The sequence below is a fragment of the Botrytis sinoallii genome (assembly GCF_014898435.1).
Source record: "Botrytis sinoallii strain Bc 23 chromosome Unknown BSIN_005, whole genome shotgun sequence".
NCBI lineage: Eukaryota > Fungi > Ascomycota > Leotiomycetes > Helotiales > Sclerotiniaceae > Botrytis > Botrytis sinoallii.
This window is the reverse complement of record NW_024066032.1, coordinates 2586834-2608529: the sequence shown is the minus strand read 5'-3', so window position 1 is coordinate 2608529 and position 21696 is coordinate 2586834. Positions and strand designations below refer to the sequence as shown.

The following is a 21696-nucleotide window of genomic DNA, read 5'->3' as shown; positions in this document are numbered from 1 at the left end:
GTGCCGAATGCGGACGCGTGCATATGGGGTGGTGAGGGTATTCTTGGTTCTGGGCTGTTTTTGTGGGGTACGTAAGGGATGGGTTGGTTATGGGGTGGGTCTTATTGGGAAGGGATGGATGGATAGATGCTGGATGATGGTTTTATGCTAAATGGAAATGGAACTATCCTATCTATCTATCGATTTCATGAATGAGGCTGGAAGGTGATGAAATCAAAACTGCTAATAATCATATCGTAACTCCATTTTTATCACGGTTATGGATAGAGTGTTCCAGATCCCTCCCAATCTACCATTACATATCGCACCACGCCATAGAAGAATGATTAAACGAAGAGACCAGCTCCTCGTATCCCCATTTTGCCAAAGTCGGGTTCTCAGGGGATAATGAGAGATAAGGCCGACTGGCCTTGGTTAAAACCCGTTGAGATCCATTCGTCTTCCAAGAATACGCCGCATGCAATATATATTGTACTCGGTATATTCTTACCGGAGCAAGGAGGGTGTGGCAGGGTGATACGAAGGGGAGAAGGGAGAGATAAGATTTCTGTTGCTGAAACGGGATACGACGTTGACACGCGAGATATGGCGAAGATGAAGATGATCTGATTTCATTTATGGAATTGATGAATTAGATACGAGGGAGATTTTATTGGTGGATAGCATGGAGAAATGTGCGAATGAATGACTGCCGTACTTCGGTACTGCAGATGATGAGCATCTCGTGGTCAGTCATTTCATGAATGATTGAAAGCTCGTGATTCAAAGACGGGAAGGAAGAAAGATACACTGGTACTAATTGTGAATTTATAGATAGGATAATATCAAATCGATGATATTAATATGTGCGAGGCTCAATCCAGGAATCTGGTAGTCTGATGTTCTGCGTTTGGATGTCGTGCATTTAATTTATTTCTTGGCTGGTCGTAATGACTATCTTGCGGCTATATTGATAGCAAAACGCTATGGAAAATTGGTAAACGGCTTGGATGATATCAGGATGTTTGTTGAATGGTGATCAGAGGCGAAGGAGACGAGCTACAGGTTTCATGTGTTATGGCAAGCCGGGAGAATGGGAACTTTCTTCCGAAGAGAAGTTGAGGAAATGGTAAAAGGCGGGGAAGCGAAAATCAGGGGAGCTGAGAATGGTATTGGCGAGGATCAGGAGGCGGCGAAAACAAGATTTGAATGGAATTGTGGAACGTGACATATCTACTTTACAAAACACACGAGTGGCATGGTCTGAAAGCCTAAAGACGTCGGAGAAAATGGATAACATGATAAATAGAGATTTCCCAAAGTCAACCGTGGTACTGGAATTTATCCAATCGTCAATAGATTTTCAAGTGACTTTCTAAATTCTAAATATTCTAGGAGGAAAAAGATCGCTATCTCAAGTATGAATGAGCATGAATATTGAGAGCCAAGTAGGTTAAGATATTGTACTGAAACGGTTATATGGGAAGCGAGGGATAGATCTCTTCTGTTATCGAGGATAAAGTGTATTGAAATAGTAATATGATACATGCACAACATTGAGCACATTATCCAGGGAAGAAACCCCAAACAATTTCCTAGAGATCTCCGCGACATACAGATATTTTGTATGTAGTGCAAGAACTTTCGGAAAAATAAAAAGCGTTAAACTTTACTGATATAGATCATTAACATTAAGAAGACGGAAGAAATATTATACATTGAGACAATTGATAGATTTTCCTTTGATTCAAGATTTCGAATGTTAGATCTTTATATCGTGGAAATTTCCGTTCGGTCTTGTTTAAACTCGTAAAACCATTTCATGGTTCATGGATGAAAGTGAGGGGAAAATCCTCTCGTTCTGTTTCACTTGATAGAAAAAGATCATCAGAAAAAGGTACTTGAGTACAAGTGATACATAATGCGATCAAAGATTGCAATCGACGGGGAAATTGAGGAGCAAACTTTCGATCTTGTAAGGCGGCTTGGCACCGACATAAAGATCATCTCCCCAGATTTTGACCTGCATTTGACAGCGGAGATGACGATTATTGAACAACAACCTTGGAAATACAGTTTTGTCAAATCAGCTCAACACGATCGGGAAATGGATGGTGTGGTGATTGAATAGATTCATTTGTTGACTTCAACCATTTCGTAATGATATGAAATGTATGACTATTGTAAACCATTTCGAATCGTTATCTTCCGAAGTGGATTCTCCAAGAAGTAGCTAAGCAGGCAGTTGAACTCTCTTTTGAAACTAGATAGGTATTGTTGGGAAAGCCATCTGATGACGAATGGAAAAAGATGTGATCGAATCAACCATACCCTAGACTGAAGAGCGTGGGGGCATTTACCCTTGAAAAGAGCGGTGTCTACAGAATAATACTTTCCATTCCATACAACATACCGGTAAATGCTTCTAGATTCCATAATCCTCGTCTATCATCAAATTCGTCAGGGCTGAACCACAAGCTGACCTAATCGGCCAGCGCTCACCTCAGATGGCTATAGTTAGTTATGCTAGTACTGATATGCCCCATTATTGAGCACGGCGAGGCCGTAAAAGCCTAGGGTTACAATAGGTAGGTAAGCTTTAAGATCCAGAGACACTTCGTAATTCTGCCTATTGATCTCTTGCGAGAGGTTTATGATAAGAGAAAGCTATTTTAGAATATGTCAAGGGCAGTAAGTGGTGCCAGTATGTCAGCAAGTGCGGGAAACTATATTAACAATACATCAATAACCAAAAGCGCAGAAAGTCGAATTTCCGTATTATTTTCACATTTTAGTTGTAGGAATAGGTAGGTATGTCGTTTGTTCGGTAAGGATTTAAAATGCGGGGGGCGGGGTTTGATAATGTGGAGAGAAACCTTAAGTGAACTTAAAAAAGAAACTTTATCATTTCAAATATCTCGACCTTTTTTTCGACAATAATGAGAAATATTCAGAAAATTATCTTCGAATAAAATAACTACCTCTTTGAGAATTGAATAAACTTCATACATCTCAATTAAAATATTACTTGATAAGTAAAAAGCTCAAGGATGAAAAAGAATAGTCAGTGCTTTGCAGACGCCACCCAATTTGGGGAACAGTGATCTTGCATTGCCTGAACGGTTTTTTAAATATATCGACGTGAAGCTTCATTTATTCCGGAGGGGTGGGAACCGAGAACGCCTAATCGTTATTGGAATATGATCGATTGTTTGTTTGCTCATTATTTCTTCTTACTCGAAGCAAACATGATACGATGAGTGACAAATAGACCACTAAATTTTGAAATGACCAGATAAGTTTTAGGACAGCTCGAGTTCCGAGATCGACCGGATGAGAGATACTGTATACTAAGTTTATGTACGATATGTGCTATGTATGTGTGTATCAGAAAATCAATGTCGTGATAGACAAACACTCTAATTATGGAATCATGCCGGTCAATTTTCCTGCGCTCTGCAGTGCTTCTTGCATTTTTTGTGCCGGAGGACAAGAATAGTGAGACTATCTGCTGCTACCTGCTGAGGAAAAAAACTGATGATCTCTTTATCATGTGTTACTGTACTTTCTCAAAGGTCTAGAAGTATTTCAATCAATAATATCACTCAGATATCCAACATAGAAAAAACAGCACATGCTTACACGGTCCGAAATGCCGGGAGAAAAACTCCATATTTTGATGAGGCGAGTGTGGAGATCTGGGGTAAAAGTCATCTGAAGAAAAACCACAACACTATTTCAAGCAAGCTTCATCTTGCAACGTATCTTCTATTTACCTGCTTTTTGCATTTCGTGCAGTACAGCATATTGATCATTTTGCGCCGTGTGACTTCGGAGCGAGTGATTTTGAAGAGCAGGATTCAAACGCCTCAAAATTAATGTATCTTCCGTACCATTGATCAAACGCCATCGACCCCGCGATTCCGATTCCTGGAGAAATACCAGAAGTCTTCTGCTTGGCGTGGATCATCCACTCAATTAGCATTGTCGTTTGTGGAAATGTGGGAGATACGAAGATGAACACTTTCAATTCGCTTCCTTCCGACAGACACGGCTGATAATATCATGATTCTTGGTTTTTCTCGTAAAGATTCAAGCTGGTTCAGATAGCGTGGGGCGTAAATCATGGTCTTAGATATGTCGTGCGTGAGCCATATTCGGGGCATTTCCGAACCCATTCATGTTTCGTGGGTGAATACTACTCTCCAGCACTGTAAGCACGAGATGAACGTTTATGACATGAAATTTTCGCATTGATTTATGTATTTTGTCTCAATTTCGTATAACATTACATCGTTATAAAAAAACTACTTCAAGAATAAAGAATCATTGAACATCCCCGATGAAGCACAATCGATACGGGGCTTAATCAGGTACGAAAGCAAGATGGCCATATGAACGGGATCCTGGTGCTACCATGGATATGATAAGAATTCAGCTAGCCTAGTTCCTCACAAACCGCCTTGTACGGCGTGGATACCCATTTCAATTTTTCCCATCATGGGGTAAAGTCTGAAAAAGGACCTTTTAGGTAACACGACGGTAGCCGATGCACGCGTTCAGATAAGAAAAGAAATTCGCGACGACGAAAAGAGCGAAATGTGATGTGTCATCTCGAATCCACGCAGGTGCATTGAGGTTCGGAATTGACGGTTCCAACGATGTCACTTCACGATGTTACCATGTTGTTCGATCGGTGATATGCCTCTGTGGGGGTCTTTTGGGGTAATTGCTACGTGGGGATATTGAAAATGATAAGCTTCAATGATTGGAAAATGGGAGATAAGAGTGCGATTGGAGTGTTGGCCTACATGAACTTTAGTTGTGAGGTCTCGTAAGCAGCACTATACAGGGCAGAAATCACGAATATTAGAAGATTTATGAGTGTTTCGGCTGTATCAATTCTTTATTTTTTGGAGAGCCAAAATATGACAGGTAAGAATGATATCTTTTGTTTGCCGAAGTCGAGGAGAGATACACTCAGGGGAGCGATAAAGGCTCCGAAGGATAAGCGAGTCTTGAATTTCCCCCTGATTTGCACCCTACAGGATCGTGGGGGGTTCTAGTACACATAAATGGTTCGTCGTTTTATTACTACCAAAGCGATACTGGAAGCTCACAAGGTAGTACTTTTGAATACATCAATGATGAGTTGACATGTTATATTTTTTTCAATGTGGCTTGCAAATTTGATATATTGGTTGCATCAGCTATCAAAGCATTATTTCTAATTCCAATAATCAAGTAAGTTGTGCATCTTTCGACATCTAGAACTTTATCTTGTGTTCGCGTCACATATAGCTGGTTTTGTTATATCTACATCTTATCTTTCATGTGAAGACAGCATAGGAAAAGTTTGATTCATTTTGAGTTACTTATTCCATCGGCCGTATTATTCTCTCCGATCTCCAAAGTATGATTTCTTTAATAGCAGTGAGAAAATACCTACTAGCTGGTAATCTTAGTATCATGTGGCAGACATCAAGAAGTGTCGGAGATATCGTGGAGAGATGGTTGATTTTGAGTTGTTCCATGAACCGTGGCTTGATGAGATATAATCCAAGTGGAAAAAAGAACACTCGACTCTTAACTTATTCATCATTAGAGGATAATACTCTCAAAACGGATTCTAGACCACAAATATCTTTAGAGAATGCTTGTCTTTTCGTCGCTAAAAAGGAATGTTGACCTTCGCCTATTGCTCTACAGCGTCACCTGAAGATCTCATCCCAAGCTTATAGCGATAGCCGTTCCATTTATTGTATTTATTATCTGTATGTAGAACAAAATCAAGCCAAGATGTAGATTTGGCCGTGAATATCTACGTCTTTGTCTCATGTTTATGTCTCAACGCCGTTCTGTTGCCATAAACCTGCAGAGGCATTACTTTTTGCAATATACGATATTAAGTTCGAACTATATTCATAAGGTTGTGAATGAATTCTCTTCTTATGGATTTTAAATGAAATTTCGAGTGTCCATATCTGAGACTCAACTCGAAAAATATCTTATTTGGAACATCGAATGGGAAACATGTGACTTCGACACCGTTTCACCAGATACCATCTTCATTTTGTTAAGGAAAACATCTCATCATCGCGTGGCGATTTATGTCATATTAAGCAGCAGTCCTTAATGGAGGTTTCAACTCACGGTCCCCACAGTATAATTCGTATGGACATTGGATCTCTTGTGTGTAACTTCTCTCATAAAAATCATTAGTTCTAATCCTGCATCTTAGATTTAGTTTCAGCCATCCAGTTAAATGAACGAAACAACGAAATCATTTGTATCAAATTACTTTTGTTGATCACGTCAGATAGTATCCATTATTGGTATCCGGCATCCGTCTTCAGCGTCGATTTCGTTTGCACCTCATCTCAACTGGGTACATATACATTCATGAGCCATCTATAACCTGTTTCTCTACCTCAGCGACCCGTTGCATGATTCTGAGTCTCCAATATTAGAGATTTAACATATTACGCACTACGACATCGAGCGTTTGAAGATTACGATATGCATACGGCAGCCTGCGTACCTGTCCAGTTCTAATTTCATCCAATACCATGTCCTGCAGAAATCCAGAGTAATACCCCACTACATTTCTTCACCCTTGGAATATAATTATTACATTATCGAACGAGGTTAAGAGCCGCAAACATGAATCAAACCAAGACCACCCTGAAAGTTCATAGGTCGCCTCTCAAACGTTTCAATCTTAGTATACCCTATATATTCGTAGAGATTAAACCAGTGTTGATTTCTAACCCCACACGGGTATATAATTACCCTTCCTTGAGCCAATCCCAATTCAACCCAATAAATTTACTTTTCCATCACCAATCATGCTCATTCCCAAGAAAACTTCGTGTGTTGTTCATTCCAAACCCTCTCTATCCAGTTCGAATCCAAACGCCACTCAAAGTTCTTCAGGATCTGAAAGTGAGGCTAGCAATTTCTAATTCCATCCGTTTGTCGTGTTTTCTTTTGATACGAGGGACACCTTTCTATTTACGAGTTGGTATGAGCACTCGTACCTTAACCAAGGCATTTGGCTTCTACAGAGTGATGACTCTATCCCACAGTATTCCATAGAATAGCTCCCAGGTACATCCGATATTTCAAGTAACCGAGACATAAATCACAAAATCGTTCTTTATTATTGTCCGAAGTCGAAGTCATTTCTGAATAGGTATACAATAGTGAGGCATGCAAGCGAACATGTATAATCATTATTCGCATATTTGAAGTTCTAATAATCAGTTTTTCATTGTACGCAGCACCACGCAGGAAGGCCTCCGGGTACCTAGGGTAGTTGAGCCACTCTGTAAGTTGTTCACTCTTCCCTCTATAGGTCAAGGCCAAGCAGAGTGATATGCTGACCGGAAACACCCCAGATTACCCCGGGTTTGCCCAACCCTGTGCCCAACCCTAGTTGTGGGCCGTTGAATGGATGAAAGAAGCAACAAGTCCGTCCAAATTCTCATGCAGGCGCCCGAGACAATGACAGTTGCCAACTGTCGAAGCTTGAGAGGACCGAGATGCTTTGGGTGGAAGCTGCCATTTATTCGCCTACAAGTACTAGTCAAGGACAGTGATGGTTTTACTATCCAGAGAGTGGAAACTTTCAAGTTGAGTGGAAGCGATGGATCCATTACTTGCGCTGGCTATCTTCATCACTGTCTCAATTCTTACATACTGTTTCATTTGCATTTCGACACGGACAAAACTCTACCGAAGATGCACTTGCAAAGAGAAGATCATCTCGATCCGAAAATTGTCAGAAGCGACAGAGATTTTGAGAGCATCTACACTTCCCTCTCGAGCTCTACCAAACCAACGACTTGTGCAAGTTTTCTCCGTTTCCAACGCATTTACAACAACCGATCAAGCTTTTTACCGATCATTCCTCACGAGAGCCAAATCTCTATTGAAGACATCTGATGAATCGACCTCCACCCTACCAAAAGTCCTCTCCATTCTCAATGATGAGATCGCCCCCTCCATCTCTAAAAATGGAATCACCCCGCTCAGTCCCCTAATCCAAGTCTTCTGTTTTCGATTCGTGCTTCTCAAATTCTTTCCCTCGGAACATGCGAGAACCACGCAAATCTCCATCATCCGCATAACCCAACTCATCAACTCCCTCTGGATATCATCCAAATGTTCCTGTTTCACCCAGCCCTCAAAAATCCCAATGCAGAACTCGTTGCGGCACGAACTCGATTCGCTATCCCTATCCACCAACTACGAGAATGAAAATCCACTCAACATTCTTCTCCCTGCATACGAAACGCTGTGGAGAATTGTCCTTCGTTGTTTCCTGGAAATTTCATTTCGGCACTCGTCTGATATGGCGACTGAATGGAAAGATGTTCTCGCTCGATTTTTGACAAATATGACAGCTGAACAATTTAGCGAACGGAAGGGAAGATGTTCGGCTCGAGATATCGTCTTTGAAGCTCTGCGTTTATATCCACCGACCAAGAGGATTTATCGGCAGAATGTAGACAATGGACCAATCTTCGCAGTCGATGTTGAGTATATACAAAGGACTGAAGAGATCTGGGGAACAGATGGAAATGAGTTCAGACCAGAACGATGGAGTGAATTGGAGAGTAAAGGTAACATGGCACATAAGGAAGCATGGATGCCGTTTGGGAAAGTTAGTTTTCTGTGCCCAGCATCGAAGGTGGCGCCAATGATGATTGGAATGTTGGTCGGTTGTTTGATTGATACTTTTCGTAGTGACAGTTGGATTTTGGAAGGCGAAGGTGTCAAAAATGCAATGTCGAGGGAAATGCCGCTGGACAATGGGAGGGAGGCGTTTGAGGATTTATCACTGAGACGGTATACTAATAAAATGTTTGAGATGTAGATGGGAAGGAAGATATAGTTCTTGGCCCGAAAAATAAAACAGCAGGCTCTGAATTAAATAATCATATTTTATTCACAAGACAAAAAACTATTTCACCTTTCAAGCTTTAGTGATATGACTAGATCCATTCCTCTCGATTCTCAGCTCTTATTTTTAGCCGTAATATTGTCTATGAAACTCCTCGTTCCATTGCATGTTTCTCCTCGTCTCTATGAGCCCATTCTTAACAACCCCTTGTTCTCATCCGGAAACTCCAGGATATCCCCATGATTGATATCATTAAAAACCCAACATTTCCCGCTTCTTAACCACACCGCCAGTATCATTGTCTGCCGCGAACTCAAAACAGTTCTCACTACTTTCCCAGAGTTTCTCCAAAACTTCTGCACTCGACAATATTGCGTATTTATGGCTTCTAAGTTTGCCATCTCTGTAGATCCAAGGACCCGTATGCAGTTTCTTGTCGAGTTTGGAATGCTCTGCACATCGTTATCAACAATTTCGGGGTTCTCTTCTGTTCCTATACACTTCCCACAATTCATGACTCTCTGCCTCTGATGCTCATGGCCAGCTGATCTCAGCCAAAGGTTGCTGGTTTCACTATTAATGTAAGTAATTGAGACCGTCCGTTTCTCAAATTGGTCGTGGGCAAGAACGATTCTTAATGGCTTGCTTAACTACACAAAATCAAGAGCCATAAGTATCGACAACAAAATCAATTGATCAGCTACATTCGTAGCTCCAAACTTGATTCCGCTGACTCCGTTTCTGAAGCAAGTGAGATAAGTCCAAGTTCATCGGGTTTCAACTCATAAACAGACATATAAAGCTTGAAAGCAAAACCCGGTGCCGGCAGTTTGATCATAGGGTTTGGAGGCAGAGTGACAAATGTATCATCAATTGTCTGAACATGAATGGGAGCTGCAAATGCCGCGATCACGGATGAAAGAACCTGAAGGGTGATAAGAAGTCTCATTTTAATATTGTGTCCGACTGCCAGAACTAGTGCAGGATTGTAGGACTGTTTTCCTATCGAGGTACCTACCTAGAAGTTCGCATTACTTCTTTCGTAGCAACCAAATAAACTGGAAAATTTTGTGAGGTTCTATTTTCATCGCAAACACTGAGGTAATATTGCGGACCTCTGGCTTGAGTAGTCACTCATTCATCAATCGCCATGCTTACGAGGGGGTATGTAATACTTATAAATATGTCTTTCATTATTATCAATCCTTTCTCTCTCTACTTATATTCTTTATTCTATATACTCCAGCGCTGATATCAGCCATATTGACAGTAATGTAATGACGCATTTGGTGATACTTAGTGTATTCCAACTCCTAGAAACGAGTCATAAAAACACGTAAAAACATGTAAAAACATGTAAAAGCAGGAAACAAAAAAGAGTTTAATGGAGATTAAAAAATTAGGCTTTGTAGCCACGAAACCCTTCTGATGTCGGTGTAAGACCAATATCGTCAATGCCTACAGCCTTTTTTAATGTTCGCTGTAACAATCCCGCGTCCCTTCCCATGATAGTGGTTCGGTGGGCGTGGCGGGCCATATCCTGCAGAACTATAAAATTTAGTACACATACTGAAATAAGGCTATTAAAAACCTACTATCAAAACGAATCGTTAACATCATCTCCGCAGCTTCTTGCAGCGCTTCGATTGCCGATGATTGGAATCGAAGATCATTTTTGATCGGTTGAGCGACCTGTCGTACAAGTCTCGCAAACGGTGCTCGAGGTATGAGATTCGCCCAAGTGCTTGTATAAAACTTTATCTCTCTCGATAAAAGTTCTAAATGGAGTCAATCTGATAATTCGAACCCCAAAATTTTATGAATGGACTTACTCAAATCACGAACTCTCTTTCCACTGGTTAATATTCTCCTCGGCTTGTGCTTAAATATGGGTATCTTGGGTTTTTTGATACCCTTTTTTGGTGTAGACTTTCGGCCAAGAAGAGGCTTTTTCGCTCGACTAGATTTGATGGTTTTACCACCAGTTTGAGCTCGTCCTTTATGATTGCCAGGTCGAGGCCAAGGCTGAGGAGTGGGAGAGCGTGTGGGAGAGCGTGTAAGAGAGCGAATGGGGGATCGTCTCGGAGAGTGAGGGGGAGATTGATCTGGCGTATGAGTGGGACCATTTTGAGACCCTTGTGACGCTTCTTGGTCTGGCATTTGCCTAGATCGCCTATCGGTTTCTCCCCTTCTGATTCTAGGTAGTTCTCGTAAGTGCAGCCTTCGCGTTGACATTATAATATCCCTCACACTATTCAAAAAGTATGAGACGTTTTGCATGAAATTCTGTTTGGGACTTTTAATAAATAAGAGGGTTAGTACCGATTGCTACACCGGAGCTGTGAGGGTTACATACTAACGAAAGTGAATGTAATCCAGCACCCTTCTGAATATAATATAGTCTTAAATTATGAAAAGGAAGCGTTTGTATAAGAGTTTGCATATTTCCGTTTGTAGGGCGAAAGAAGTAAACATGGCCATGTGACACAATGGATCGTCTGTGCTCCGCTCTAAATTAGGCCTCATCACTACTCCCTATTTCAAGAATTTTATTCCAGCGAAAGCTTATCCCTGTGGTGGCAGAGTTAATACCTATGTACGAATAAAATGTCAGTATAAATTTCTGTATAAATATTTGATACGTACATTATTGAATTCAAACTTTTTTCATCCCTGACGAAACCCATTTTTCATTATCGATGAATATTTCCAGTTCAAAATGGCAACCGTTTATTATTGAATTTTAATAAATATAAAGAAAATAAAGGCCCTTCAGCTGAAGGACTTTTATGATTTTAGGAAAGGTGGACGGAAGGGGAGTGAGCGTAGAAGCTAGGGGGAGAAGGGGAACGAGCGGGGGAGCTAAGAGGAGAAGGGGAGTGAGCGTAGGAGCTAAAGGAAGATGGGAGCGAGCGGGGAAGCTAAAGGGTGGGAAAGGCATTAGGCGAAAGTCTAAAGGGGGGTCTGTTCACAGAGCATTCACTTCACTTTCGATTTATTCTTCAATCAAAAGCTTTACCACTATACCATACAGTATAGAATATACCGTTTAAACAAGAATACTATTCAACTCTAATCTATATAGTTATGATTGAATAATTGATTATTAATTGAATTCAATACAAATAAACTTTTTTACTTGTAAATAGCTTTAGGCTAAAACTTTCGAAAATCAAGAAATTTCGAAAATTTCTCTAAATCCCTTTAAAATAAAATTTTCTAATCATATACATATATAAAAGTCAATCACATTAATACTGTATAACCCATTTTTTCAATATAATATTGACTATTGAAATTTTTAATACAATTGATGAAATGATTTATTCGTCAACCACGGATTCTGCCACCACAGGGTATTCTATCCTGTAGTATCACTCCCATTTCCGATATCAATTTCAAAGAGCAGGACCTTTCAGAAGATTAAAGATGTCGCAAATAACGAAAAGTATTGGTAGCGGTGCGCCTGGTAAGCGTCGCAAAAGCATAAATGAATATTCGTCCAATCCCCATACTGTTTACAAGCGACAAAGGCAGCAAAACCTCCCCCCAGACACGCGCGCCGCGTTTAAAGCCATATATCATATTAAGAAGCTAAAAAAGACGCAATCATATCGAAACGCAAATGAAGGGGATCGAAAAATAATGGAAGAGGAAAAGAAAAGAGAAATTCTGAATTCAATGAAAATTGAAAAGTAAGGTTTACAATATGAATTCTAGTATTGATTAATGCATGTATTAATATACTAACTAATAATGCTATTTGGGGCTACGCAGCGGACGAGGTAAGAAGAACATTAGATGAAACCCGGGCAATAGAGGACTTTTTGGATGATGGCGATTCTGGGAGGCAACAGGTGGAGCTGGATGCAGATCTAGAGTTTCAAAGTCGAGAACTAGATCGTATGTAATGTGATTCAAATGAAGGCTTGGATAGTGATACTATGGGTAGTAGTGACGGTTCTGATAGTGGTAGTGAATCAGATCAAATAGACTGGAGTGATCTGAGTATTTTTCTACTATTTAAAAATAAACTGATACCGAGATGTTGATTGATTGGATTACACTCGAAACGCACACTATACGTATTGGACAGCAAAAGATGATCGAATTTATAACGAAATATAGAGACTATATCGCCAACGCCTTCAACCCCCTTTCAAGTGTTTGAAGGAAGAATGTGTAGCTTTAAAAGAAAATGGGTTTATAATCCAAGTGGATTGATTGTTGTGTCAAAAGTTGTATGGCTTATACTGGAAGCAAGAGTGCAGATGACTAATTCTTGAATGATAACCCACGACGTCAAGTTCTACATTGCTAAAGCGGTTTCATCTCGACCTAATTGAATAGAGAAATGGTTGAGAACGTACACGAGCCACAAGGTTCGAAGAAATTACGTTGCAGCCAACACGTAGATCTCCAGCTATGTTCACTTCCCCGCCACACACATCAACGTCTTCACCAAAAGCTTCCTTTAAAACACGCGATATGTTGATTGTTATTTCCCATCTAAACACACATTCCTTTCAAAACATGTTCGAGTTGTTGTATCCCACAAGCTATAATTCGATTCGGCAACAACACAATTTTCTCACCATCCCAAATCTCCCCTCCTACACACGAAAAAGCAGCTCAATAGATCAATCTTCAACCTTCAAAACATAATGAATGAATCCAAAGAGCACCCAATAACTCTATGTAGGTAGCAACAGATACTAGAAATAATCTCCATCTCAATCTTTCTCATCCACATAGCCTGACTCCCAAATCCACAGAGTCGCCACAACCAAGATAATCGAGTCTCTGACTCGGACATAAAGGAGATACGTCCATATTCAAGTACCACTCTTGATTCTCCGACTAACTGGAGAAGAGAAGAGAATAGTACGAGTCAAAAAAGCTATCTCTTCAACACTTCTCAACGAGATATTCACCCGTTCTCCAAATCCAAATCCATGCATACGCAACAATTATACAAACGAATTATAGTATACGCTTCACTAGTTTATCTGGTGAGATACATACACCGTCCAACATTATATCAACTTGTGAACGGGAAGAAAGCTGGGTATATATATGGAAAGCAATGCTACTATGCATTTATCAAATTTCCGGATAATATTTGTGTATCCGCGCAATTCTAAACACCCCGCATGGTTTTTTGATAGTAACAAACAGTATCAATATCCATCTAATTCTACACGTCAGAACTTCATTTCGGGTATTCAGTATGCTATGATATGATATGATATGATCCATCATCCCATATAAAATTCAAGATAAGATAAGATAAGATATACACCCTCTTTACCCAGAACAAAGCTAGCAAAACAACGTTGAAAGATGTCGTAGTATTTGGAATCCGATCTACTTACGAGATACATCCTATCAACTCTTTTCCTTCCTACCTCAAAATCCCAATATGCACCACAAACCCCGAGTCTTCTCCTAATCCACACTCCTGGATACCTCCTTCTTGTACACGCCACACTCTAAAGAATTTGTTGAATTCCTTGAGCCAGGATTCAAACACATCCGGAGAACGGAGTTGTTGGGCTATGATGCAGAGAGTGGGATTGCGGGCTTCTGTTTGATCTTGATTTTTGGTAGATGAAGATGTGGAACGGAGACGGCAGAGATCAACACATGTTTGGACGAAAGGTGGGATTAATGCGTCATTGTAGATGCAATCGCAAGCTATGATTGTGTCGAAGCTCGTGGTGGTTTCTGAGCAGGCGAGAGAGGGGGAGACGACGTCGGTTTCCCAGTCGAGGGTTAGAGGGATGATTTTATTGGTTGAGGGTTGTTGAGTTGTTGATGTGGATGTGGATGTGGATGTTGACGATGAGGTTTTGGATTTTCGGGACTTGGATTTGGAGTTTGTTGTACTTGATGGTGTAGAGGAGTTAGAAGAAAGATTTTGAGAGAGAAATTTGAGAACATATGGTTGGTCTGTAAGGATGTATGTTTGGAGAAGGGGTGATAGAGTAAGGGCTATGAGGCCGGATATTCCACAACCTAATTCAAGGACTACTGAATCAGGGGTGATTATCTGATGCTTGAGGAGTGGATTTGTAAGTGATGATATCCATTTTGCGAAAAGGGGGGTGATTTTCCATATCACTGTGTACCATTAGTAAGGAGTCAGACATAGTGATAGAAGGATTGATATACCTGCTCCAGTGGTTCCCCCATCACGATTTGATGATAAGATTGTAGGAGATTGGTAAATCGTGAGATCTCTACCGTTAATGGTGAAATCTATTTCAGTAGCCTTTGAATCTACGAATCCGAGATTCTGGGATGGGATGGTTTGAGAGAACAACAGAAACGCCTCTAGAATTAATTATTTTAGCTTGTTAACTTGGCTAAAATTCAGGGTCTCAGACATGTCCTATGAACCCGCATGAATCCTTTGATACTCTTGGAAAGATGACACGAAGTTGTGCTCATAATCTCAAATGTGACCACACCGAAACGTCTCAACGACCACTTCGATTAATTATAAAAGCAGCCAAGTGTTAACTCCCTTTTCGGTAAGCATCTCGCGCCACAATAAACTGCTGTGTTACCAAGGCTCTCACACTGCCTCGTTCCAAGCAATTGGAAAATCACTTGACTGTATTGAAACTCTAGAAAAGCGAAATGGATATGTAATAAAATCGGTTGTTTACCTTCTTCGGGGTCCTCCACTTCTGGGCCAAGAGAATCAAGAAATGGTTGTACGCGGCCAGCCATGATTGAACGTTGTAGTTGGCCTGGTGAAACCTTTTCAATATACCTGGGTAATCCTTTGGTCTATCAGAGAAATAGGGCTTGTTGTTGAGAAAGTTTACTGCCTATCAGATTCGTTTTTGTGAGACTATCGAAAGTGTAACAGCTGGCATATCAGACATACAATAGTAGTATGTACTCGAGTAGAAAAAAGTTCTTCCCTTTTTGCCGTATTGACCCACCTATATGAATCGTATGTGAATGATGCTTATCTGTACAGGCAATCAAGCACGAGCGGTCAGAAGCTTGAGGAGATGTAGAGAGGAAATGTACAGGGTAGATAGATAATGATAATGATAATGGCTGAACGAGGTGTGATGTATGATATCCATTTCCTTTCTATCTCAATGTTTAGCTGAATAGACAATCAGAATTTTGGCATGTAAATGATCCTTGGATAGTGAATAGATCGATTGTGGATAGATAGAAGCAATGACCAAAACATGCTATGATGTGCATGGATATGCTCGCTCCAACATCGCCAATGTCAGCAGCATCCAGGTACTGTAAGATAGATAGATAGATAGATAGTAGATGTAAGTAAGATGTAACTGTGAGTAAGATGTTTAAAAGCACAAGCAGATATCCAGGTATATACGCCGTACGCCGGCATAGCTTTACTAGCAGGGATTTTTTATACAGAGTAGATGGTTGAAGCTTATTGCCTCCGCTCAATGCTGTATGGTCTAGGCTCTCCAGCTACGTCGTACTTCGTATGTCAATTCCATACTCAATCAATGCTCGATGAATGAATGGGTGAGAGAGAAAGTGGCAGCTTTGAAATAATGTTGATCTGACCTGGTTATGTATGGTGGACCTTTTTGTGTTTTGGTGAATAACCGTGCATTTAATTCAGCATCATCAATTGGCCAAGCTCTGAACTTTACTCGACGGGCTCGCGGGATCTTGGTTGCTCCAAAATAAAGGAAAGGAAAGCAAGGCAGCGTCATAATCCATCTACCTGGCTATTATTTAAGGCGATTTATTATTTCTTCCCTTCTCCCCAGCCTCAATTGCTTCCCCGAAATCCCGAATATATTTCAACCATTTCCTGGAAGTGAATTGAATTGAAAAGAATTATATCTTTTCATTGAAAATCCAGTACTGGCAGCAGCTAGAGGTACTTACACGAATTCAAGACTATTCGCGTATCTCTCTCGTCTGCTAAATACATAACACGAAGTCAAATCAACAAAGACCGGAACTTGCGCATCACCAACTTTCTCTACCCATCAAACACATCAACTCTCAACAACTGAGCTTCATCGCCACCCGATCAAAATGTCGTCCTCAGGGTCGCTCAAGAACATTTCCGTTCAACCTAAATTCTATCACTCACCACCTTTCAGTGCAGAGGTGCCGGGCCACAAACCCGTCAACGGTGAGACTATTCCAAGAAGACACCCTTCGACAGCCAACAAGCTTGCGACCCGCCCTTCCGAAGATGTTTCAACTGTTTTTGATATCATCAAACGAAGTTCCGAGAAGTATGGAAATGCGAAAGCTGTCGGAAGTCGATCATTGATCAAGACTCACCAAGAGGTGAAGAAGGTGAAGAAGATGGTTGATGGCGAACAACAAGAGGTCGACAAGAAATGGACATATTTCGAACTCAGCGAATACAAATATATGAGCTTCTCGGAATATGAAAGGTTAATCTTGCAAATTGGAGCTGGTTACAGAAAGCTTGGATTGAACAAAGAGGATCGAGTACACATTTTCGCGGCAACAAGTGCTCATTGGTTAGCAACTGCTCATGGCGCAGTTTCTCAATCGATGCCAATTGTTACCGCATATGATACTTTGGGAGAGGAAGGTCTTAAGCATTCCTTGGTTGCGACCAGAGCCAAAGCTATCTTTTTGGATCCTCATCTATTACCAACCTTGATCAACCCTCTCAAAGAAGCCAAAGATATCCAATTTGTAATCTGGAACAGTCAGAATGAGGTTAAGCAAGAGAATATCGATAGCCTCAAGAAGGCACACGAGAAGCTCAAGATTTTGAGTTTCGAGGAATTACGAAAGCTTGGCGAGGAGAATCCTGTTGAACCAGTACCTCCCGCATCAGAAGATCTGTGCTGCATTATGTATACTTCCGGTTCTACCGGGCCACCAAAGGGTGTACCCATTAAGCACAAGGCAGTCGTAGCAGCTGGTAAGTAAAATCTATTGTTTGTGAAATGTATAAGTTGTGCTGACTAGCGCTTGCGCTTACTATAGTTGCTGGTGTCAATGTGATCGTTGAACCATATCTTGGTCCAGGTGACGGTCTTCTGACATATCTTCCTCTTGCGCATATTCTCGAGTTCGTTTTCGAAAATGCTTGTCTGTATTGGGGTGGAACTATGGGTTACGGAAACCCTAAGACTTTGTCGGATACATCAGTTAAGAATTGCAAGGGAGATATTCGAGAATTCCAGCCAACCGTTCTAGTTGGTGTTCCCGCCGTGTGGGAGTCAGTCAAGAAGGGTATTGTTGCTAAGGTTAATGGTGGAAGCCCGATCGTCAAAAACCTCTTCTGGGGTGCACTTTGGGCTAAGAACAACCTCTTACGTTATGGTCTTCCAGGTGCTGAGGCTTTAGATGCACTAGTATTCAAAAAGGTTAAGGAAGCCACTGGTGGAAAGCTCAGAATTTGTCTGAATGGTGGTGGACCAATCTCCAAAGATACTCAGAGATTTATTTCCATGGCCATTACACCGATGATTAACGGATATGGTTTAACTGAAACTACTGCTATGGGTGCTTTGATGGATCCTATGGAATGGACTGATGAAGCATTGGGTGACATCCCTGGTTCTATTGAAATCAAGCTTGTTGATTTCCCAGATGCTGGATATTATGCAACCAACAAACCAAACCCTCAAGGAGAAATTTGGATTAGAGGAGATCCCGTCATGGAAGGTTATTACGAGAATCCCGAAGAAACAGCAGAAGCCTTGACTGCAGACGGATGGTTCAAGACTGGTGATATTGGAGAATGGGATAAGAATGGTCATCTTAACATCATCGACCGAAAGAAGAATCTGGTCAAAACTCAAAACGGAGAGTATATTGCCCTTGAGAAACTCGAATCTATCTACCGTTCCGCTACAGTTGTAGGAAATATCTGCGTTTATGCCGATCAACAGAGAACTAAGCCAATTGCTTTGATCGTTCCAGCTGAACCTGCCTTGAAGAAACTCGCCGAAAGAATTGGTGTCCCAGGATCCAGTGTGGAGGAATTAGTACACGAGAAGAAGATCCAAGATGCAGTTTTGAAGGAATTACAACAAGCTGGTAAGGCTGGTGGATTGTCAGGAATTGAAATCATCGAAGGTGTTGTCTTATCAGATGAAGAATGGACCCCTCAAAATGTCAGTATTTCCCTCCTTCTACAACACGGTGCATGCTAACATTAATAGGGATTGGTAACATCTGCACAAAAATTGCAGCGAAAGGCCATTTTGGAGAAGTATAAGAAGGAGGTTGAGTCTGCATATGCTAGGAACAACTAATTGATTTCAAAAACAATTTGGTAATGGTTTACGAAGAATACGTAGGTCATGAAGATTTTGTGGTTTTTAACTTTCGGTGCGGTTCGTTCTGGTGGTTCGCATTTGTATGATAGTCTGGCAGTATTGGTAGTATAGGCAGGCTTTGCTTATTTTTAGTTTAGATTTCTTATGAAAGTAACTTATTTAATTTACACCCAACATATTTCATCACTTTGATGCGTGAACATTTCTCTTCCATGATGTGAGATAAGGAATAGCTTTGGAAGTAGAGTGGGTGGGTACTACAACACAACGCACCCACTGGCACCGCACTTAAATCTTAAGGTCACGGGATCACCTATCGTGGAAGTCGCGACTCGCGTTCAACCTCATTTATGAAATGAAATCGCGACTCAACAACCATTCTCGCCATCCCAATCACAGTTTCCAACAACCCCAACCTTAATTGAATGATCTGAAAAGGATCCAAGTCAATTAATTTTACGCCGTACAAGCTTCTGCTTTTAATCAAATCAATTATTACACTAAATTGATGATATGAAATGATTTGCGACCGTACATAATCTTTCTATTCACAAGTTACACATTTTTAATCTCACAATTGGAACATTTTACATCAACTACCCCAAACGCATCAACTCCGCACATGCCATTAAACTTTCCTTTTGCCAATTTCCTTAATAACGTCTATAACATGGCTGGCAATCCTCGCCTTAGCGGCTTCCTTCAGCAAGAATCTGATCCGACTCACCCACCATCACCATCCCCTCAACCACTCCAACAACGTACAGATCGTCAAGCGATGGCACAGAAGTTAAGAATACTTCCCAAGAAGCAACGAGATGCATCTGCCAATATGAATCGAGCTCACAATCAGGAGCCCGTCTATGAACAGCCGGCTGAATTTTCGCAAAAAAATACAGTTCCTGGAACAAATCAAATACAGGCAGAATACAACCAAGAGGAAGAGCAAGAAAATGCAGAACATTTCGAGGACTCTACAGTAAATAGCGCCTTTGATGAAACTATCAGCCAGGGAAACTTTCGAGGTGGACAGGACATGGGAGTAATGCCTACTGGCGGCAATCGTGAATTTGATGGCGGATATCACAGAGGGCAGCAGGAGGAGCTGGAACAAAATAATTTCCACGTTGCACATGAGAATGGTTACGACAGGGACTCACCACAGGAGTCTGTATTCGGTCGTCAAGAATACATTGAAGATGCACGAGCACCCCTTCAATCGCGTAAGATATTTCACCAACCTAATGGTCAAGGACCACAGACGCAAGCTCTTGGAGCCCTCATTTACAAGCAAAGTCAGACCCCCAAACCTGCCATGCAGTCAGAAATACCACTACAGTCCCAAAAGCCGCATCGTAATAGCCCGAGCAAACCAAAGACATTTGATCGTTTCAATCACGCTATTACAAATCGTCCTAAGAATGGAATGCAAACAATTGGAGGTTCTCGAAAACGAGGTCTTGACGATGGGGTATTTTCGCCAAGGCCCAAATCTGGAAAAGCTCAAGTTGAAGTATTAGAAAATGCTATACTCCCCGAAAATATGCAATATCGTCTTCCACCGCTCTCTCCTCGGGATACGCAGCAAGGTCAATCTGAGGGATCTTCTGATGGTGAGCGATACTCTGAAGACAGCACTCACATGCACGAACAACCAGCCCTTCAATCTCGACCAAATTTTCATGCAGGAAACACACAACAACAAATTACCCATTTGAATCGTGCTGATATTCCACTTGATTATGATGATGCCGCTTTGAAAAACATGGATTATGAACAACTTAAAGAAGAATCTTTTGAAGGCCCTTCGGCTCTTAGCGAGCAGCCCAGCGAACCGGACCTATCACTTTCAGATCGTCCTATTTATGAACGTGTCAGTCACCATGTTGAACAACTTAGACCAGACAATCAAGAAGAGATGAATAAGCGGCGAGCAACTATGGTTGAATTCTTTGGTAGTTTATCTAAAAATGATTGGGAAGAAGCAGGTGATTGGTTTTTATCAAGGTTTTCGGATACTTTAGAAGCATTGAAGAAAGCTAGGAAAGAAAAAAGAGATATGGTTGCAAAGTTCGAAGAGGAAATTGAGAAGAGGGAAAGAGATGTCAGGGGATGTTTGAGGACCTACAATCAAGATATGGAACGTATGAAGAGGGGTGCCAAGGGAGTTATCGAGGGAAATAATGTATAAATGAATGGGCTTGATACAATGGCTAGTTGTGCTGCTAGCGGTATGCGGAGGGTTTCTGGAGTGTATGCTGCATATATTATTTGGAAACCCCAAGTGCCTACAAGCAATACGTTGAGCTTATATATAGCTACCAGGTTATCTCAATACCTATGTAAAGTATTATTTGGCTGGACACAAACGTGCTGGAATTTAGGGTCTGGGAATGGAATGAAGGGGAAAAGGAAAGAAAGGAAAGGAACGACGAGATGAGTCTTGTACTTTGTTTGCATTTGGCAGGGAGTTCTATGCTGGCTATTATGAGATACCCATTTGCTTCTTTTTAT

At 41.1% G+C, this 21696-nt stretch overlaps 6 protein-coding genes across 6 annotated transcripts; 3 read left to right on the top strand and 3 right to left on the bottom strand.

The window, feature by feature from the left end:
- Positions 1–7627: 7627 nt before the first annotated feature.
- EAF02_003828 (uncharacterized protein) lies at positions 7628–8860 on the top strand (the record flags this gene model as incomplete). The annotated part of the gene is made up of 1 exon (XM_038899876.1): positions 7628–8860. The coding sequence occupies one exon, from the start codon at positions 7628–7630 to the stop codon at positions 8858–8860; it is 1233 nt and encodes a 410-aa protein (XP_038760803.1).
- Positions 8861–9587: 727 nt separating this feature from the next.
- EAF02_003827 (uncharacterized protein) lies at positions 9588–9836 on the bottom strand (the record flags this gene model as incomplete). The annotated part of the gene is made up of 1 exon (XM_038899875.1): positions 9588–9836. One exon carries the CDS (start codon positions 9834–9836, stop codon positions 9588–9590), a length of 249 nt encoding a protein of 82 aa, XP_038760802.1.
- A 450-nt stretch (positions 9837–10286) lies between these two features.
- On the bottom strand, positions 10287–11047 carry EAF02_003826 (uncharacterized protein; the record flags this gene model as incomplete). The annotated part of the gene is made up of 3 exons (XM_038899874.1): positions 10287–10435; positions 10483–10665; positions 10720–11047. The coding sequence occupies 3 exons, from the start codon at positions 11045–11047 to the stop codon at positions 10287–10289; spliced, it is 660 nt and encodes a 219-aa protein (XP_038760801.1).
- A 2153-nt stretch (positions 11048–13200) lies between these two features.
- Positions 13201–16192, bottom strand: EAF02_003825 (uncharacterized protein). Its single transcript, XM_038899873.1, has 4 exons — positions 15562–16192; positions 15062–15223; positions 14263–15010; positions 13201–14078 (listed from the first exon to the last, which is right to left on the bottom strand). Exons 1-3 carry the CDS (start codon positions 15623–15625, stop codon positions 14292–14294), a joined length of 945 nt encoding a protein of 314 aa, XP_038760800.1. The 5' UTR covers positions 15626–16192; the 3' UTR covers positions 13201–14078; positions 14263–14291.
- A 750-nt stretch (positions 16193–16942) lies between these two features.
- Positions 16943–19158, top strand: EAF02_003824 (uncharacterized protein; the record flags this gene model as incomplete). The annotated part of the gene is made up of 3 exons (XM_038899872.1): positions 16943–17816; positions 17882–19017; positions 19066–19158. The coding sequence occupies 3 exons, from the start codon at positions 16943–16945 to the stop codon at positions 19156–19158; spliced, it is 2103 nt and encodes a 700-aa protein (XP_038760799.1).
- Positions 19159–19852: 694 nt separating this feature from the next.
- Positions 19853–21373, top strand: EAF02_003823 (uncharacterized protein; the record flags this gene model as incomplete). Its single annotated transcript, XM_038899871.1, has 1 exon — positions 19853–21373. The coding sequence occupies one exon, from the start codon at positions 19853–19855 to the stop codon at positions 21371–21373; it is 1521 nt and encodes a 506-aa protein (XP_038760798.1).
- Between the last annotated feature and the right edge of the window lie 323 nt (positions 21374–21696).